Here is a 20,910-nt window from a genome sequence, read left to right as displayed (position 1 = left end):
GTGGAAGTACTTCCCTGGTGGTCCAGTGGTAAAAAATCCGCCTTACAATGTAAGGATGCTGGTTCGATCCCTGGTTAGGGAACTAAGATCCCACGTGCTGCGGAGCAACTAAGCCCGCGCGCTACAACTACTGAGCTCAGGTGCCTCAACTAGAGCCCATGTGCTGCAGACTACAGAGCTCACGTACCCTGGAACCTGCGCACCACAACTAGAGAGAGAAAAGCCGCACACCACCACTAGAGAGAAGCCCACGCACTACAGTGAAGAGTGTGCGCGCCACAACAAAAGATCCCGCATGCCTCAGTGAAGATCCCGCATGCCACAACTAGGACCTGATGCAGCCAAAAATAAATAAAATAAATAAATCTTAAAAAAAATAGTCTATGGAGTTCAAATAAGCAAGGTAGCATGATCACATTAAAAACGCTAGTCAACCAGGAATTCCCTGGTGGTTTAGTGGTTAGAATTCGGGCTTTCACCGTGGCCTGGGTTCAATCCCTGGCCGAGGGAACTGCCAAGTGGCACAGCCAAAATTTAAAAAAAAAAAAAAATGCTAGTCAACCTACGTGTTTGGTTCTGACTTTAAATGTGATCCTCTGATCACTTCTTATTATCTTTAGGACTGTTGACTGCGGAGTATGCAGGCACCTTCTACAAGGAAAAGAACTAGGACTTCACTGGTGGCGCAGTGGTTAAGAATCTGCCTGCCAATGTAGGGGACACGGGTTCGAGCCCTGGTCCGGGAAAATCCCACATAGCCACAACTACTGAAGCCTGCATGCCTAGAGCCCGTGCTCCACAAGAGAAACCACAGCAATGAGAAGCCCACTTGTTGCAACTAGAGAAAGCCCACAGGCAGCAACAAAGACCCAACACAGCCAAAAAAAGAAGAAAAGAACTATATTTTAATTCTTTTACTTGTTTTTTTTTCTGTTTTAATGAGAACTATATTTTCAAATGGTGGACTCTTTCTTCCCATAACTAAACTGAAGAAGACCTGCTGACTTAAAAGTCCATGGGGAAGGGGGGGCTTCCCCGGTGGCGCAGTGGTTGAGAGTCCGCCTGCCGATGCAGGGGACACGGGCTCGTGCCCCAGTCCGGGAAGATCCCACATTCCGCGGAGCGGCAGGGCCCGTAAGCCATGCGTGCTGAGCCTGCGCGTCCGGAGCCTGTGCTCCGCAACGGGAGAGGCCGCAACAGTGAGAGGCCCGCGTACCGGTAAAAAAAAAAAAAAAGTCCATGGGTTGCGGATTCCCTGGCAGTCCAGTTGTTAGGGTTCTGTGCTTCCACTGCAGGGGGCACTGGTTCCATCCCTGGTGAGGGAAACTAAGATCCCAGACCCCACAAGCCATGTGGCATGGCCAAAAAAAATAATAATAATAATATTGCATCTATGTTAAATCTGCTGAATTTGATAACAGTGCTAGGATGATGTAAGAGAACGCCCTTGTTTTGAGGAAACAAATACTTAAGTACTTTAGGGTAAAGGGACGTAAAACATGTAATTATTTTTAAATACTGATGTACTTTGGGGTAAAGGGACATAATATATGCAATTACTTTTAAATACTGAAGTACTTTGGGTAAAGGAACATAATATATGCAATTACTTTTACATAATTCAGAAAGAAATACATACATGGAGAAAGAGAGAAAATGGTAAAGCAACTCTTGGTAGCTGAACCAATACCAGAAACTGCCTACCTCCACCATTTCATATAAATAAGAAAAATAATCCCCCAAGTCAGTTAGCTAATTTACACTTTGCAGCTGAAAGCGTGCTTTACTGATAACTCAGCTGACTCCAATTCACCTTCTACATGTACAGAATCACACTATAGAATTGACATTCTGAAAACAGAAATGGACTTAGAGTCCCAGTAACTTACAGAGTCTAGTCACTTAACCAAGTCGCTTAATTGCTTGCGGTTAAAGTATAGTTACATATAAGATGCGAACATCAAAATGGCATTTGTGATGAGTGCATTGTAAAATGCAAAGTGCTATATAGGTATGGGTGTTTCTAAAACTGTGTTTCTGCTTTTTTACCCTTTTATAGCTTTGTTTAAAATGTTGGCTAGAAGAGTTAAAACTTGTAGAAACATTTTCTTTCGCACAAGAGTTCTACGCTCATTGTTTGCTTATAAGGAAATACTTCTGAATAAGAATTTAAGCATTTTCTGCACACCTACATAGAAGGTAACAAATTATTACACTGTCTATAACTCAGAAGCCTTTCTAGGCTAGTACCTATTTCTGGCTTCTTTTAGGAGACACAATCATAACAAATATATTTAATGTGCCAGGCATTGTGCAAAGTGGCATACGTACATTGTGTAATTCTCACAAAAACTCAGTGAGTTCGATGCAATTATTATTTCATCATCAGTAAAATGGTGAAAACAATAGCAATTACCTCACAGGTCTGTTGTAAGGATTTGAAAAGACTATACATAGAGCATTTAGCACAGTGCTTGGCCAAAAGTAGCTGCTAAATACAGTTTACCATTTGTTGGTACCTTCATTTTACAGATAAACAGACACAGAAAAAAGGTAAGTGTAAGCAACAGGATTTTCAACTCAGGTCTGACTCCCCAAGTTTCTGCCGCTTTCTTCTTTCTTTTTTTACAATTATCTCCTCGTACAGTAGGGTAAATCCCCATGATAGTGGCTGAACTTAAAGCCAGGAAACACCTAATTTAATTGTCTTCGACTGTGCTTACCCCCTACCAACGCCAGGCAGAGTGAGCTGCTCACTACGTTCTTGAACTAATGAAAGACTAGGCTTCTAACCCGGGTGAGCTAGATCTTTCTGGGATCTTTCTGGGCTGGGTAGTTTCCTCGTCTCTGAGCTGGTGTCCCCGGCTGCAGACCCGAAGAGGCTGTTCAGGTGCCGTTCGGGGAAACGCACTTGTTTTCGCCTCCTCAAAAAACAATTTACCGAGGGCCACTGCCCTCCGACCCACTAGGACTTGAAGGATCCCAACCTACACTCGCCTACGGTAACTCCTACGTCTCCACCACCTCCACGGCGACCTTCTCGGAGCCCGGCTCTACCCGCGCCTTCCTCTTGGCAGACGCAGGCGCAGGCGCAGGCGCGCGGCAGAGTTCTGCGCGCGCCGCACTTCCCGGAAAACTACAGCTCCCAGAATCCCCGTCGATCGAGCCACCTCCCACCCGAGGTGGGGGCGTAGGTGGAGCAGATTGTCTGGGGCGAGGCGTATCATCTTGAAATGTCCTGCTCGTGCCCTCTTGGGAAGAGTTCGTTTTAAAAGAGATTCTGGGGTTCCCTGATAAGGTAGGACATCTGTTCCTTTTAGGTATAATACTGCCCTCTGCACCCCGAGGGTTCCCTCAGTGTAAAACGCAGGTGGTCTAGTCCAGCGGAGACACTTGTCCCCGGCCACGGCGGTGAAGCCTGAGGAGTGAAGGGCCCATCGTCCACGCATGCGCACAGGCGTAGCATGGGGGCGGGAGCCGTTGAGCCCCTTCCCAGCATCTGAGGTGAGTAGGGGGCGGGGCGGGGCGGGGCGGGACGTGTCCCGGGTTGGGACTGACCACTCCCCCACGACGGCCACAGTTCGCACAATCACTACTATGCCCATCAACTCTGAAACTGCCAGACCCCAGTTGTACGGAAAATTGGAGTCCCCAGGAGCTCAGTTTTAGCGTTTATACATCAAAATACAGTTTTCAGTTAAACCACTTCCAGCATTTCACTGCCATTATCTGTGTACAAGACTTTCTTCTGTACTATACCGTGATTTTTTTTGGTTGTTTTGGTTTTTTTTTTTTTTTTTTTGCGGTACGTGGGCCTCTCACCGCTGTGGCCTCTCCCGTTGCGGAGCACAGGCTCCGGACGCGCAGGCCCAGCGGCTATGGCTCACGGGCGCAACCGCTCCGCGGCATGTGGGATCCTCACGGACCGGGGCATGAACCCGTGTCCCCTGCATCGGCAGGCGGACTCCCAACCACTGCGCCACCAGGGAAGCCCTACCGTGTATTTTTTTTTAATAAATTTATTTATTTTTGGCTGTGTTGGGTGTTCGTCGCTGCCTGCAGGCTTTCTCTAGTTGTGGCGAGCGGGGGCTACTCTTGGTTGCAGTGCACGGGCTTCTCATTGCGGTGGCTTCTTGTTGCAGAGCACAGGCTCTAGGTGCGCAGACTTCAGTAGTTGTGGCACGTGGGCTCAGTAGTTGTGGCACATGGGCTCAGTAGTTGTGGCTCACGGGCTCAGTAGTTGTGGCGCACGGGCTTAGTTGCTCCGAAGCATGTGGGATCTTCCTGGACCAAGGCTCGAACCCGTGTCCCCTGCATTGGCAGGCGTATTCTTAACCACTGCACCACCAGGGAAGCCCTATACTGTGCATTTTTAAAATAATAGCGAACATATTGGGAGGCCTCACCTTTCATCTTGGTTTTCCGGCATGCAGCAGATAGCTCCTTCCTAACAAGCTGTAGAGCTTAAAGTTTTTTGGACACTTGATTCTATTCAATTTAGTGTCAGACTAGGTACATACTTTGTCATGTTCTCTGATTGTTTCACGTATGTCTTCTCATGACAGGACTCCTTGGGACGATAAAGACAATGATACACTCACTAACTAAAGAAATAGTGGTGCCAATGAAATTTATAATCTGCTGGGGATACAGACAATTAAGCAAGGGGCTTATTGTGCCCTAACCCTAACCATTTTGCTTACAACTTGCTGTGGGACTTGGTTATGTTGCTTAACTTTCTGAGCCTACATTTTCTCACAAAATGAGAAGATTGGACTAGATGATCTCTCAGAACTTGCCAGCTCTAAAATTCTGTGGTTAGTTAGTGAGGAGTAGAATCCAGATTATATCATAATATGTTAATGCAAAGCATCATCAACTTCCATTTCTCTGCTAACATAAGCGGAATATAGCTACAAGAATTTTGGCAGCAGCATTAGAAAGAACTACCCCTTGTTGTACTGTAATTTAATCCTTATTTCTGAAAATATGAATTTAGCTGATAATACAACTGTCTTCACCCGATATTTGTTGTCGTTTTATAGATCATTGCTAGGAAGAACTCTGGGTACAATAATGAACACAGTGTATGCGATGATGGCTCAAATCTTAAGATCTCATCTGATAAATGCTTCAGTGATTCCTAATCGAATGAAAATGGGTCCATATCTTGGTGTCATTAGAACTAGAATGATGTCAACTCATAAATCCAAAAAGAATATGAGAGAATATTATAGGCTGCTGAATCTGGATGAAGGATGCTCTGCAGATGACGTCAGGGAATCTTTTCATAAGCTTGCCAAGCAATACCATCCAGATGGTGGCTCTAATACTGCTGATTCTGCAACATTTATAAGGATCGAAGAAGCTTATAGGAAGGTGCTTTCCCACGTGATAGAACAAACAAATGCCAGACAGAGTAAAGTTGAAGAAACAGAAGAAGAAGAAAAAAAATTCAAATATAACACACCCCAACACCGGCATTATTTAAGTTTTGAGGGTATTGGTTTTGGGACTCCAAGTCAACGAGAGAAGCAGTATAGGCACTTTAGAGCAGACCGTGCAACTGAGCAAGTGATGGAATACCAAAAGCAGAAACTGCAAAGCCAGTATTTCACCGATAGTGTAACTGTTAAAGATGTAAGACACAGTAAGGAACAAAAGATAACTCAAGCAATAGAACGTTTGGTGGAGGATCTCATTCAGGAATCAATGGCAAAAGGAGACTTTGACAATCTCAGTGGGAAAGGAAAACCTCTAAAAAAGTTTTCTGGCTGTTCATATATTGATCCCATGACTCACAACCTGAACAGATATTGATAGATAATGGCTACCAACCAGAATGGATCCTAATGCAAAAGGAAATAAAGGATACTATTGATCAACTCAGAGAGGCAATTTTAGTGTCAAGGAAAAAACTTGGGAATCCAATGACACCAACTGAACAGAAACAGTGGAACCAAGTTTGTGAGCAGTTTCAAGAAAACATCAAAAAACTAAACAAGCGAATTAATGACTTTAATTTAATTGTTCCCCTTCTGACCAGGCAAAAAGTCCATTTTGATGCCCAGAAAGAAATTGCCAGAGCCCAGGAAATATATGAGACGCTTATGAAAACACAAGAAGTCACAGATAAAAACCCAAATAACTTTGATCAGGGAGAAGAAGAGAAAACACCTGGAGTCAAGACAGGTTTCTTTAACTGGATGAATGTGTGGCAGTTTATTAAAACATGACCATCTCATTGTTCACAGAACTGCCCCCAATCATTTTCAGTAGTACTGACATCACACATAGAGGCTGAGATTTCTTTCTATAACACAAGAGTCTGAGAACTGTGTGCCTCTGTACTTTTCACAAAACAAGTCACGTCTCCAGTGATGTGTAGATGAGAGAGCTGTAAAAAACTAAGTCAGAGAAATATTCAACCAGCTTTGCTCTGAGAATATGGCAAAACAAGAGGAGAACTTACTTATAAGGAAACAATTTAATACATTTCAGTTCGTAAATGTCGGTCATCAGGTGAAAGGATTTAGGATAGGGACTCAGGCTGGGAATCATAAAGGGTATTCCAAAGTCTTAGTGCAGTTTTAAACTCTAATTTAAAAACATTTGTTGTTTGCCATCTTCAAACATAGGTACTTCAACAACAACTAAGAATGTATCATGAGAGGTCACAAAATGAAAGAAGTATGGAATGTAGGCAACTAAACCTCCAAATGATGTATGTTTTTCACAAGTTTGCTGCATTTATACACCTGAGGTTATTAAAGCACAAATTTTTCTAAGACTTTTGGGACATTCTCTATATGGTTGGAAATGTTAAGATCAGAAAATTAGCCTAGTGGAGTTATGACACTCTTCTTTTTTATAAAGCCCTTCTCTCTGGGTACTGAATAAAGAAACCACCAAATATCTTGGTTGTACTTTTTCCTGCCTAACTTCATGAGCCATTAGCAGCACAGATCCATCAGCCAAGCTAGCTGATTTAGCTATTCTAGAAATAGACTCCAATGTCCACTTTTAAAGAGTTTGAAAGTATTTTCAGACCTTTCAGAGGTGGGGGAAAAAAAATCCTTGGGCTCAGTGGAAACAAGGTATCATTTTTGGCTTCATCTCTAATCAGAGTTGAAGTGTTAGGTTTACATAAACCTACCTGAAGCCTTTCTTTGTTATGTATCAAACTCCCCAGAGGCTTTTTCAGTGATATGAAAATCTCAGTTTACTGTCTTAGGGATCCAATTTCCTGTCTTAGGAACCCTTTAATAAACAAAGATACAGTACCCATTTGCACCTTTGGCAAATGACAGGAGATTGACATCCATGAGATTGTGTCTCAACCACTTTCAGAAAGACCTGAATTCTTTAGGTTTGTGTAACTGCCTATTCACAGAATAGGGCAACTAGAGGATAATGGAGAGTGGTCAAAAGGAGCAGGTCTGTTTCCTTATTTAATTCGGAGCACTGTACTATGGAAGTGCCTCAGAAGCATGTCACTTGCCCCTCTGATTTTGGAAGAACAAGTTATTTTGTAAAGTGTGTGATAGTTCAATAAAATTACATCTTCAAAAGGAAATTTCAGACCTTTCTGCTTACATGATGGGGCATTAATTGGCATGTCATTACTTTATTGAATGAGTTATCATTAGCTTCTGCAATGATATATTATTCTAAATACAATTGTGAACAGTGTGAAATAAGAGTTTATAATAAAAGCTATAGTTCCAAAACATTTTAGAAGGCTATGATTCTGTGAATCTTTTTAAATATTAGAATTAGATACCTAATTACATTGCAGCAACATATATGAATGAAACCATTTTTGCTATTAGATAATGAGAAGTCAAAGTTATCAGGAAACTCCAGTAATTCCTAATTTCAGCACAGCACACTTTATGTTTGTAAATGTTGTCTATATTAATAAAGTTAATAAGGTTAATTAATAAAGTTAATTTTAAAGTTAATTTTAACTTTAATGATTGAAGTTAATTTTAATGATTGTTCTATAAACAACTAATAGTAATAAAAAGCATATTTTTGCCTGGCCATCTAAGTTAATCTTTTTTGTCTTTTTTATGGATAATGTTAAAACTGACTGAGACGTGGACTATTCTTTTTTTTTTTTTTTTTGACTATTCTTGTTAAGAAGGCAAATTTGCCTATGTAAAAACAGATTCACTTATTTAAATAACTACGTTCCAGGCCAGAAAAAAAGATTTGGGGCGGTTCGTTGGAGTTTGTGGAATCGGAGTCTGACACTTACCTCTGTTTTGATGTATCGTGTTAGCCAAAAAGTTTGTTCCGGTTTTTCCGTAACATCTCATGGATGTTGGTGACCCAACAGCTTGAGGATAGATCCTCAGATCACAGATCACAGGCTTTTATCTCTGAGTTGTGTCCTTGTTCTGTGTGCCTGAGGTTCGGCCTCAGTCAGTAGTCTGGTCCCTCAGGACTATAGTTTTAAGTTCCTTGATAGAACTACTACATTATTATTCATTTTCTTCATCGTGCTCCCAGGATATAGCCCTGGTTTGGGGGGTACCCCTCCTAGAGATGGGTGTCCCCTGTAACGTTGTCTATATGGCTGGGGCCATACCTCCCTGCTACCAACTGCCTGAGTCCCCATCCCTGGGCCTCAGCCACCTTCTGGGACATTTCCAATACCTCCCAGGCACAACCCATGCTGATTTGCCTGTTCCTAGAAGTACTGATTTTCCTTTTCGACAAAGTTCTGTTCATTCAACATGCGGTTACTGAAGTCCTGCAAGGCAATCCACCATTCCACCATCTGGATTCTCAGAAATCAGTAACTGGGGTGGGGTGCAGCAAAAGGATGCCTCACCCCCAAATGTAGCCCTCAGATACTCACTTTGCTTGGTATTCCTGCTACCACTGCGACCTAGCTCCAGGGGTGGGGGCTGGGCGGGGGTACTGGGCTTCCTCTCCTTCTCTGGCCTAAGGGCAGACCCAGAGGTGTTGTCATAATACCTCTTGCCTGGCTGAGACCAGACTGGAACATCCAAACACAGCTTTCCTCAAGGCTCAGGGATGACAGAAAAGAAAGGAAGACAGTCCCTAGGATGGGATGATACAGCTTGTGACCCTCTCCAGTTTGCCTCTGAGCCCAGTCCCCAGCCTGCTGGGGAGGGAAAGAGCACACCCCTCTTCCACTTTTGGCAGGGCCCTCAAGTGCCCTCAGCATGCCTCTCCTCCCCCAAATCTAGGCTAGGAAAGTAAGGTCTTAAGGCAGGGGTCCCCAACCCCCAGACTGCGGACCAGTAGCGGTCCGAGGTCTGTTAGGAACCGGGCTGCACAGCAGGAGGTGAGCAGCGGGCGAGCGAGTGAAGCTTCATCTGCCGCTCCCCATCGCTCCCCATCGCTCCCCACCGCTCCCCATCGCTCACATTACCGCCTGAGCCCTGAACCATCCCCTCCCCCTCCCCACCCCCACCGCCCCAGTCCATGGAAAACTTGTCTTCCACAAAACCGGTCCCTGGTGCCAGAAAGGTTGCTGACTGCTGTCTTAAGGGACTTCCTTTACTGCCAAGACTGATTTCAAAGGTCTGGCTTCCTGCTCAAAGACCCACATCTTCCCTAGGTGATTGATGTCCCCCCAGCCCCACTAAGTGGCAGATCCTACCTGAAGGTTTCAACAGGACAGATAACATCTGAATACACTCCAGTAAGATTAAGATTGTTACAAGAGACCTACTCACAGTTGTGTGTGTAGGAGGTGGGAGGTCTTTCCTGGTGCACCAAGAGGACCTTGTATTGAGGAGCATATGGTCCAGTGGCAACTTGGCTTTGGCATTTATAGCTGGGCCTCTGTGCTCTCTGTGGTTTTATCCTGCAGGGGAACCTGGTTCCATGGCCTCATCCTCTCAGCTCCTCCATTCAACCACAGTTTATGCCATAATTGGCCCAGCCGAGCCCCAAGATTCCCAGTGAACTTTGCTTAAATGGATAGTAGACAATTGTACTTTTGGTTGCCCATCATCTTCCAAATAGTCCACCCATATTGATGATGGCATCTGTCATTCATCTGAGGAGGACTTGGTTCTTAGCACAGGAAGTCAGACCTTTGAAGTTGGTCTTGGCAGGAGAGAAAATCTGAGTTCACTTAAATATGCTCAGAAATGGGTGCCTGACCTAGACTGCCAACAAGACTTGTCCTTGGGAGACGTGTTCAGAACGAGGCATGGGAGGAAATGCGTTGGTTCTCTGTGAAAGTTCCACTTGGCTGGTACAGGAAGGCAGTGGCTGCCAGGTGGAGCTGCTGGCCCAGAAGTGGCGTCAATGTTGGTGGCAGTGGCACTCAAGTTCCTGGCTTCTAGTGCATGGTGGCCGCAGCCATTCCTGGTTTTTTCACCAGCCCAGTTCTTCAGTGTGGTTTTAGGCATTGTTCCTGGAAACAACCTTGAGCCAGTTCTCCACCCTCCCCAAACTTCCAGTGTCCTTTAATAAATCCCTTTTCTGCTTAATCCGGCTAGAGGCAGGACTGCCATTTGCAACTAAGAAATGTGACCGATACGGATGAGATCATGGGAATTTCATGGTTTGGGGATAAACAGGCACTATACACTAGATTGTAGGGCCTGGGACACGTGGACTCATTAAACTTTCAGCTCTGCCGCTTTGCAGGTGTATGATCCGTGATCAAACCTCACGGACCTACAGGTTTCTCAGGTGTAAACAGGAATGCTTCTTATGAGGATTCAATGATCTATTGTACGTAAAAAATCCTGTGTGGTCAATGAAACGCGATGAGCACTCCATCCTAAGTATTAAATTATGTACCCTGTTGTGCTAATATAATAATAAACAGAAGTTTTTATTATTTTTAAGATTTGTTGAAAAAAAAGTTCCATAGTTCTTCTCTTGGGGAAGTACTGATTTCAAAGCAAATCTTGCCAGTTTCAGTCAGTTTCCTGCATTGACTGAAATTTCTCTGTCACATCTTCAGCTAGCTGCAGGCTTTAAATGAAAATGTAGAAGGCAGTCAAGAAAGACCACAAATTGTATGATTCCATTTGTATGAAAAGTCCAGAGTAGGCCAGTCTATAGAGACAGAAAGTAGATCAGTGCTTGCCTAGGGCTGTAAGGAAATGAGTGACTGCTAATGGTGACAGGTTTTCTTTTGGGGGGTGATGAAAATGTTCTGAAATTGACTGTGGTAGTGGTTGTACAACTCTGTGAGCATAGTGAAAACCATGGAATTGTGCCTTTTATTTTTTTATTATTTTTATTTTTTTTATTTTTTTGGCCACGCCACACGGCATGGTGGACCTTAGTTCCCTGACCAGGGATCAAACGCGCGCCTCCTGCCGTGGAAGGGGGAGTCTTAACTGCTGGACCGCCAGGGAAGTCCCAAGAACCATGGAACTGTGCCTTTTAAAGGAGTGAATTTTATGGCATATGGAAGCTTTTATTAAGAAAAGAAAACAGTAAAGGACAACGCAGAGGGGTTCTGCTTTTGGTAGGTTGCTTGCTACTTTTCTATAGGCAAGAAATATCTTCAGAAGCATAGGAAATGAGAACTATTTTATGTTTTAATTTTTTTTTGAAGTTTTAAATTTTATTTTATCTTTTATACAGCAGGTTCTTATTAGTTATCCACCTTATACATATTAGTGTATATATGTCAATCCCAATCTCCCAATTCATCACATACACACACACACACCCCGAGAACTATTTTAAATTGTGTTAAGCAGAGAAATGACTGCCAATGTTTTAAGAATTTTATTTTAGATGCTTTTATGGCTGCAGCAAAAATTGATTATTACTTACCAGTTTCTGCCAAAACCCCACGAAACTTTGCTAGTATTCCCAGGCCTTTGTTACTGTGTCTTTCTTACAACAGATAGCTATTCTTACCAAACTGAGCAGTGGCCTTACCTAAACAAGAATCCACAAAGTGGAGAAAAACCAGATAAAAACAAATGCACATTTTGTGAAAATGACTGAGAGAGAGTGGTCTTTAATTACACATACAGACTTTTTACTTTAAAACTCAGCAGGTGATCAAGCAGTAGTCGTGATGTCAATTCCCATTGTTTCCCGTTACACATCCTGTTGCCCACAGCCTGTGGGGAAACTCAGGTCTAGGGAACCTACCTGCCCTCTCTTCTCTTTCTTTTCTCCAACCCTAAGAAAAAGCATCCTAAGAAGTCATGATTCCATGGCCTTCTGGACACAGGGAGCTGGCAGAGGAAGGCAGAGCACGTGTGCATGCCTCTGGGTCCCACTTTTATGGACTTGAGTATCCTGAGAGGTTTGGAAGATACTCATTCTAAATGTATCGATTACAGTGCCTGCCTGCCCACAGTCCCACAGGGGCCAAAGCCATTGGCCTGAGGACAGGGCCAATCATCATCAACAACTGGATGATGAGGTGTTACATAGTTCAACAGGTAAGGTTCTTTATTTGGGGGAAGAAGATTATTTTAAAAATTTGTATGTATATAGTAAAAAATCCAATCAATGAAAAAGGATAGGCAATAAACAAGTGAGCTCCTCTTTACCCCAGACTCCCCCAGATCCAGACCTCCTGAGCCTACTTCCCAGAACTAATCCTCATCAACAGTTTCTTGCTTATCTGTATTATGGGTGCTGTAACAAATGACTGCAAACTTAGAGGCTTAAACAACACAAATGTATAATCTTACAGTTCTAGAGGCCAGAAGTCCAAGGTGGATCTTACTGGGCTAAAATCAAAGTGCTGGCAGGGCTTCATTCCTTCTGGAGGCTCTAGAGAAGTATCTGATTCCTTGCTTTTTCAGCTTCTAGAGGCTGCCTGTGTCCTTGGCTTGTAGCCCCTTCTTCTGTCTTCAAAGCCAGCAACAGCAGGTGGAGTCCTTCTCATGTCACACGATTCTGACTATCCTGCCTCCCTCTCTCACTTTTAAGGACTTTTGTGGTGACACTGGGCCTATCCAGATCACCCAGCATAATCTCCCTATTTTAAAGTCAGTTGAGGGGCTTCCCTGGTGGCACAGTGGTTAAGAATCCGCCTGCCAGTGCAGGGGACATGGTTTCAAGCCCTGGTCCGGGAGGATCCCACGTGCTGTGGAGCAACTAAGCCCGTGCGCCACAACTATTGAGCCTGCACTCTAGAGCCTGTGAGCCACAACTACTGAGCCCACGTGCCACAACTACTGAAGCCTGCATGCCTGGAGCCTGTGCTCTGCAACAAGAGGCCACCACGATGAGAAGCCCGTGCACCTCAACGAAGAGTAGCCCCGCTCGTCGCAACTAGAGATAGCCCGTGCACAACAACAAAGACCCAAAGCAGCCAAAAATAAATAAATTAATTAATTAAAAAAAAAATCAGTTGAATATACATGCTACTATGTATAAAATAGATAATCGGGCTTCCCTGGTGGCGCAGTGGTTGAGAGTCCACCTGCCGATGCAGGGGACACGGGTTCGTGCCCCGGTCCAGGAAGATCCCACATGCCGCGGCAGCAGCTGGGCCCGTGAGCCATGGCCGCTGAGCCTGCGCGTCCGGAGCCTGTGCTCCGCAACAGGAGAGGCCACAACAGTGAGAGGCCCGCATACCGCAAAAAAAAAAAAAAAAAAAAAATAGATAATCAACAAGGACCTACTATATAGCACATGGAACTCTACTCAATATCCTGTAATAACGTATACGGGAAAAGAATCTAAAAAGGAGTGGGTATATGTATATGTATAACTGAACCACTTTGCTGTACACCTGAAACTAACACAACATTGTAATTCAACTATACTCCAATACAAAACAAAAATTAAATTAAAAATGAAAAAGAAAAAAAAAGTTGACTAGCAACATTAATTCCATTTGCAAATTTAATTTCCCTTTGCTATGTAACATAACATATTCAGAGATTCTGGGATTAGGACATATTTGGGGGGGCATTATCCTGCTACTACAATATCCTTTCAAAAATTTCTGCACAGTTGACCCTCAAACAACACAGGTTTGAACTGTGCAGGTTCACTTATATGTGGATTTTTTTTCAATAAATGCGTACTACAGTACTGCACGATTCACAGTTGGTTGAATCTGGGGTGTGAAACCAAATCCAAGTTATCCTTGGATTTTTGACTGCATAGCACCCCTAACGCCTGAGCTGTTGAAGGGTCAACCTTATGTGATTTATATACCCACACTGTCTCTCCATTGCTTTCACAAAAATACACAAATGTGAGCACACTATACATATTCTTATGTTTTTCTTCACCTGCCTATTAATATATCTTCAAGATTTTTCCAATTCAACACATATAGCTCTATCTCATTATCTGTTAAACCAGCATGAGATTGTTGTATGCTCTCATGGAAAGTAGAACTAACCAATACGGAGCAAATGAAATAAATAGCAGTGCAAGTTTACACAGAGATAGATGACAAAGCATCGAGAGGGCAAACGCAAGCTGAAGTTATCATGAATCAGGAAGGTGACAGGGCGTAATAACGAGCCATGAGGTATGAGATACAGAGAAGGTGACAAAAGCCCACACTTGTTGAACACCTTCCTTACGTTAACTAAATCTTCACAACAATCCTATGACATAGGTATTATTATTAACTGTTTCTGAGAGACGGAGAAACTAAGGCACAGATGAAATAACTTGGCATGCAGCTAGGAAGTGGCAGAGTTGGGATTTGAATCCAGACTGACTATAGTTGGTCTGATTCCAGATCCCTGTTGTTACCCACACACCAAGCTATGGTGTTGGCAGAGAGGAAACTGGAGCAGATCACATTACTGAGTGAAGATTCCAGAACTCCAGACACTGAGGTTCCTGGGACTGCTTTGCATTCAGTGTGTGGGGTTTTTTTTTATTTTAATTTTTATTGGAGTATAGTTGATTTACAATGTTATGTTAGTTTCAGGTGTACAGCAAAGTGAATCAGTTATGCATACACATATATCCAATCTTTTTAAAACTTCCTTCTCCATATAGGTCATTACAATATGTATGGAGTAGAGCTCCCTGTGCTGTATAGTAGGTGGGATTCAGTGGGTTTTCTAGCTGGATTATTATTCTTGTCCTTTATTTCCCTCGAGGTCCCTGCCTCCCTGACTAACTGTAACACCAATGAGCAAGAGGAAATGTGATGTAGGGGACAGGAAATGAATGGGCTTCAGAGTTCGAGAGACTTGAACTCAGATCCAGGGTTTTCCACTCGCTAGCTATGAGACCTTCTTGGGCTTCCGTTTTCTCACCTGTCAAATGAGGATTGTTGTAATCCTTTGAAAAGATGAACATGAAATGCTGGGTGCAGGGTGTGGTCCTCAGTGGTAAATCAGTGGTTCTCAGCAGAGGCATTACTGCCCCCGAGAGGACGTTTTGGAAATTTGTGGGAGAATTTTCAGTTGACAAGATGATTAGAGGGGCACCACTGGCTGAGCTTCTGTTTAGCCCATTTGGACCAGTATGTCATGCTGGCTGGCACCTATTCTGATTGGTTGGTAAGTCCATGGAATCCTAGCTTTATTTTTAATAATTTTGATTGGAGTATAGTTGCTTTACGATGCTGTGTCAGTGTCAGTTTCTACTATACAGCAAAATGAATCAGCCATACATATACATGTATCCCCTCCCTTTTGGACTTCCTTCCCATTCAGGTCACCACAGTGCATTATGTAGAGCTCCTTGTGCTATACAATATGTTCTCATTAGTTATTTATTTTATACATAGTATCAGTAGTGTATATGTATCAATCCTTATCTCCCAATTCCTCCCCTCCCCCTCCCCTCCCCTCCCCTCCCCCTCCCCCTCCCCCCTCCCCCCTCCCCTCCTCCCCCCTCCCCCCTCCTCCCCCCCTCCCCTCCCCCTCCCCTCCCCCCTCCCCTCCCCCCTCCCCTCCCCTCCCCCCTCCCCTCCCCTCCCCCCTCCCCTCCCCCCCCTCTCCCTTCCCCCTCTCCCTTCCCCCTCTCCCTCCCCTCCCCCCTCCCCCTTCCCCCTCTCCCTTCCCCCTCTCCCTCCCCTCCCCCCTCCCCCTTCCCCCTCCCCCTCCCCTCCCCCCTCCCCCTCCCCTCCCCCCTCCCCCCTCCCCTTTCCCCCTCCCCCTCCCCCTCCCCCTCCCCCCTCCCCTTTCCCCCTCCCCCTCCCCCTCCCCCTCCCCCCTCTCCCTTCCCCCTCTCCCTCCCCTCCCCCCTCCCCCTTCCCCCTCCCCCTTCCCCCTCCCCCTCCCCTCCCCCCTCCCCCTCCCCTCCCCCCTCCCCCCTCCCCTTCCCCCTCCCCCTCCCCCCTCCCCTTCCCCCTCCCCTCCCCCTCCCCCTCCCCCCTCCCCCTCCCCCTCCCCCTCCCCTCCCCCTCCCCTCCCCCCTCCCCCTCCCCTCCCCCTCCCCTCCCCCCTCCCCTCCCCCCTCCCCTCCCCCCCTCCCCTCCCCTCCCCCCCTCCCCTCCCCCTCCCCTCCCCCCTCCCCTCCCCTCCCCCCTCCCCCTCCCCTCCCCCTCCCCTCTCCCCCTCCCCTCCCCCTCCCCTCTCCCCCTCCCCTCCCCCCTTCCCCTTTCCCCCTCCCCTTTCCCCCTTCCCCTCTCCCTCTTCCCTTCCCCTTTCCCCCTCCCCTTTCCCCCTCCCCTTTCCCCCTCCCCTTTCCCCCTCTCCCTTTCCCCCTTGGTAGCCATACATCTGTTTGCTACCTCTGTGAATCCTAGTTGTTAAGTATTTCTTTTTTCTTCTTCTTCTTTTACTTTTTTTGGCTGCGTTGGGTCTTCGTTGTGGCACATGGGCTTTCTCTAGTTGCGGTGAGCGGGGGCTACTCTTCATTGCGGTGCATGGACTTCTCATTGCAGCGGCTTCTCTTGTTGCGGAGCACGGGCTCCAGGTGCGCAGGCTTCAGTAGTTGTGGCACGTGGGCTCAGTAGTTGTGGCTCGCGGGCTCTAGAGCGCAGGCTCAGTAGTTGTGGTGCATGGGCTTAGTTTCTCCGCGGCACGTGGAATCTTCACAGACCAGGGCTTGAACCCATGTCCCCTGCATTGGCAGGCAGATTCTTAACCACTGCGCCACCAGGGAAGTCCCTACTTGTTAAGTATTTCAAATATCACCCCTGACCACAGGCATTCAGGAGGTGAGGCCAGGGATGTCGGGTGTTTTGCAATGTACAGGTGGTTGACCAAAATGAGGAATTGTTCCGTGTCCTGCTCAACATTCAAATGTCCCACCAGACATTCATGTGGGTGAATACTCTGTTTATAGTCATCTAAGCCTAGAATGGGATTATATTTTACATACAAATATGACATAATTTTGCATGATTTTAAATACACTCATTTTTTCCCATAAATACAACTACTGTGAAAATTGTACTTCATTTTCTTGGGAATATTACCGAGAGTTGTACCTCATTTTAGAAAAACATGGCACCATGGCTTATGGCATTAGAATTACCAGTACTACATGCCTACTGGAGCTTGCATTTGCAGTGCTGAAGGCAAATATGTACCAGAGGAGATCAGAGATCCCTTTTAATTTAGAAGCAAGTGTTATTAAATTAGTGGAGGTCATAGCTAGTGTCCAAGACGCCCCTAAAAATCCCCTTTCTGATATTCACATTTTTTTGTGTAGCACTCTCCCACAATAGAGCAAACATGATGGTATATCTCTTCTGAGGCTAGAAGCTTCCTGCTCTCACTCTCTCTCAGATCAGTCACTCTGAGTGAAGTCAGTTGCCATATCTTGAGGCAGCCTTGTGGAGAGGCACATATACTCAGGAACCAAGGTCTCCAGCCAACAGCCATGTAAGTAAGGTTTATGGGAAGTAGATCCTCAGGCAAGTCTTCAGATGTCTGCAGCCCCAGCTCACAGTTTAATTATAAGCTCATGAGGAATCCTGAGCCAGAACAACTCAACTAAGCTGCTCTCAGATTCCTGACCCTCAGAAATTGTACAAGATTATAGATAAATAGTTGATGTTTCAAGTTGCTGATGTTTTGGGATAATTTGCTAGATAGCAATAGATAACTAATACAGAAGACATACATGAAATTCAGTAATCTCATTAATTTCATCAATAAGGGTTGTTTAAAAAACATTTCATATGTGTTACCCTTCTAGTATAACTAAAGTCAATCTATTATAAAAATTATGTGTTGAAATGATTTATTAATTTTGGGGTCACCTATTGTATTTCTGTCTTATACTGTCCCCAGAGACCTTCCATCTAACTTCTTTAGGGCTTTTTTAAAAAAATTTTTATTTATTTTTGGCTGCATTGTGTCTTTGTTGCTGCAGGCGGGCTTTCTCTAGTTGTGGCGGGTGGGGTCTACTCTTCGCTGCAGTGCGTGGACTTCTCATTGCGGTGGCTTCTGTTGTTGCGGAGCACAGGCTCTAGGCACGCCGGCTTCAGTAGCTGCAGCACGCGGGCTCAGTAGTTGTGGCACGTGGGTCCTTGAGTGCCCGGGCTTCAGTAGTTGTGGTGCATGTGGGATCTTCCTGGACCAGGGATTGAACCTGTGGCAAGTAGATTCTTAACCACCGCACCTCCAGGGAAGTCCCTTTATGGCTTCTTATACTACTATACTACTGTATATTTTTCTGGCCCATCCTCTGTTCCCTGTTACCCACTGAAGAATTTGTCTCCATATCAGTCTTTTAAACACTGGTGTCTGAATATATCCTTGACATACAGTACTTGTAATATTTCATCACCACCTCTTCCTGTGTCACAACATAGATGGTTATTTTAACATGACACATAAAAAATCCTGACTCATTTGTGAGAGTATCATACTTCTCATTTTCTCTGTATGTATCTCTATTTAAACTGAGATTATGTCCCACTTTTTCTGTTCTAAAACTAGGTTTTTTGTTTGTTTGTTTGTTTTTACTATTCTAAAAAGCCAGTTTGAGACTGTTTTTTTATGTTATTTGTAACTGAAAGAAACCAAGTGATAAATGTATCCACTGTCATCAGAGTCTAGACTCCAGAAAGAAGTGTTTCCTCTTCTGCCTAAATCAAATGATCTTCCAAGCTTTGGTATCCTGTTTTCCCTCTAAAAGACCATCTTTTACCTAGATGACTGATACTGAATATCCATCCTTTTAGGAGAGGGTCAGTTAAGATCCAAAGGAATGTAATCTTAGTCTCAAGTCAACTTCATCCAAATACAACAGTTCTAACTGACTTACTAACAGGAAGTCTTTTTGTTTCACAACCCAATAAGCTTACAGAGAAAGACAGTATTTTGGGAAGTACATGGTTACACAATATGCTTTACATAACATAGCTCCTGCAGTATACTTTGGTGTACTTAAAAGATGGGACATGAATGCCATCCATTAGAGTAAGTTCATGAAGCAGCCTCAAGAAAGTAAGAACAAACCAGAACCTGTGGGACCTGGTGTGAAGGACAGCCTGGATTGTTCCTTTCTCTTAGTAGGTTTGAACCAACTGGACTGGATTCTACCTGTCCAGTTTTAGGTGAAGTAGGTCTTTTAGAACCTGTCCTGGCCCAAACCTGAAAATGGTCCCAAAGTCACAAAGACTCCAGAATCTAGGAGGTAATAGGAATTTAAGAAAACACGCTTAGGTAGAGAGATAATCGAATACCAACTGAATGAGGGCATATGTGGAGTTTTTTTAAAGCTGATCGGCAAGTTTACTAAAGACTCAAATCAGTACATTTGAAATGCTGACACTGAAATGTTGACATCAGCAACTCAATCCCAATATCTTTCAAATGCCCATATTTTTGAAAGCATAGCTACATACATGTTTGACTCTCTGTGAAGGAGAGGCTTACAGAATGATAGAGAAACAAGCTGCATTAGTGCAAGTCCCCCGTCACGTCTGGGAAGGCAACTCAAAGCACGTGCATCCTAATGGCAGGTCAACAGTAACATCCTTCTTCATAAATGGGAGTAAGCATTTGTTCTCAGATACTCTTCTGTAATAAAGGTAAAAAATCTAGGAGAATCTTAAAATACTTAATGTTTTAAACAGTGATGAGATTTGAGACTATGGTAGAAACTTCTACTTGTCCCCCAGTATCTATTCTTCCTTTCTTCCTCAGTACTGAAACTGCATTTTCTAGCCTCCCTTCCAGTTTAGTGTAGCCAAGTGACTAAGTTTTTGCCAGCAGAATGAAAGCAGAAATGGTATATGCGAACTTTGGGAAAGGTTCTTTTTTTTTAAATAGTACAACCACTTTATTTATTTATTTATGGCTGTGTCGGGTCTTAGTTGTAGCATGCGGGACCTTTCCTTGAGGCGTGAGGGCTCTGTAGCTGTGGCATGTGTGAGCTTAATTTCCCCGGAGCATGTGGGATCTTAGTTTCCTGACCAGGGATCAAACCTTCGTCCCCTGTATTGGCAGGTGGATTCTTAACCACTGGACCACCAGGGAAGTCCAGGGAAAGGTTCTTAAAGAGAGGGCATGTTCCCTTTTTCCTCTCACCTTCTGGTTGGAATGCAAGTATAATGGCTAGAGCTCCAGCAGCTCTCTTAGACCATGAAGTGACATTGGGAATGGAGGCTGATATCTTCCAAATACAAGTATATTTGAAAGCATAAATAAATACATGTGTGACTTTCTTGGCTGCAACAAGGATGCTGCATCTGTCTCCATGAAGTGCCCGGCCAGCTCTAGGCTAACTCTGGACTTCTAAAACTTGAGAGGGAAATACCAATTTTTGTTTAAGCCACTCTTATTTTCTGGTTGTTTTCCCCTGCTTCATGCAGCCAAACCTAACCCTAATACAATAATCTAAAAAGAAGGGCTTCCCTGGTGGCACAGTGGCAGAGAGTCCGCCTGCTGATGCAGGGGATGCAGGTTTGTGCCCCTGTCCGGGAAGATCCCACATGCCGCGGAGTGGCTAGGCCGTGAGCCATGGCCGCTGAGCCTGCGCGTCCGGAGCCTATGCTCCGCAAGAAGATAGATTTTGAAACCTTTTATTTATTTACTTACTTTT

General features: G+C 44.6%; 1 protein-coding gene across 1 annotated transcript; it reads left to right on the top strand.

Moving 5' to 3' along the window:
- The first annotated feature begins 3,201 nt into the window (after positions 1-3,201).
- Positions 3,202-8,048, top strand: DNAJC28 (DnaJ heat shock protein family (Hsp40) member C28). The gene is given in 3 exon segments (XM_032631684.1): positions 3,202-3,504; positions 5,046-5,812; positions 5,815-8,048. Coding segments are annotated over 2 exon segments (1,158 nt in total). The 5' UTR covers positions 3,202-3,504; positions 5,046-5,076; the 3' UTR covers positions 6,237-8,048.
- Positions 8,049-20,910: the final 12,862 nt, after the last annotated feature.

This window comes from Phocoena sinus, chromosome 4 (genome assembly GCF_008692025.1).
Source record: "Phocoena sinus isolate mPhoSin1 chromosome 4, mPhoSin1.pri, whole genome shotgun sequence".
Taxonomy (NCBI): domain Eukaryota; kingdom Metazoa; phylum Chordata; class Mammalia; order Artiodactyla; family Phocoenidae; genus Phocoena; species Phocoena sinus.
Note: the sequence above shows the minus strand (reverse complement) of the source record. Positions and strands in the feature narration are given on the sequence as shown.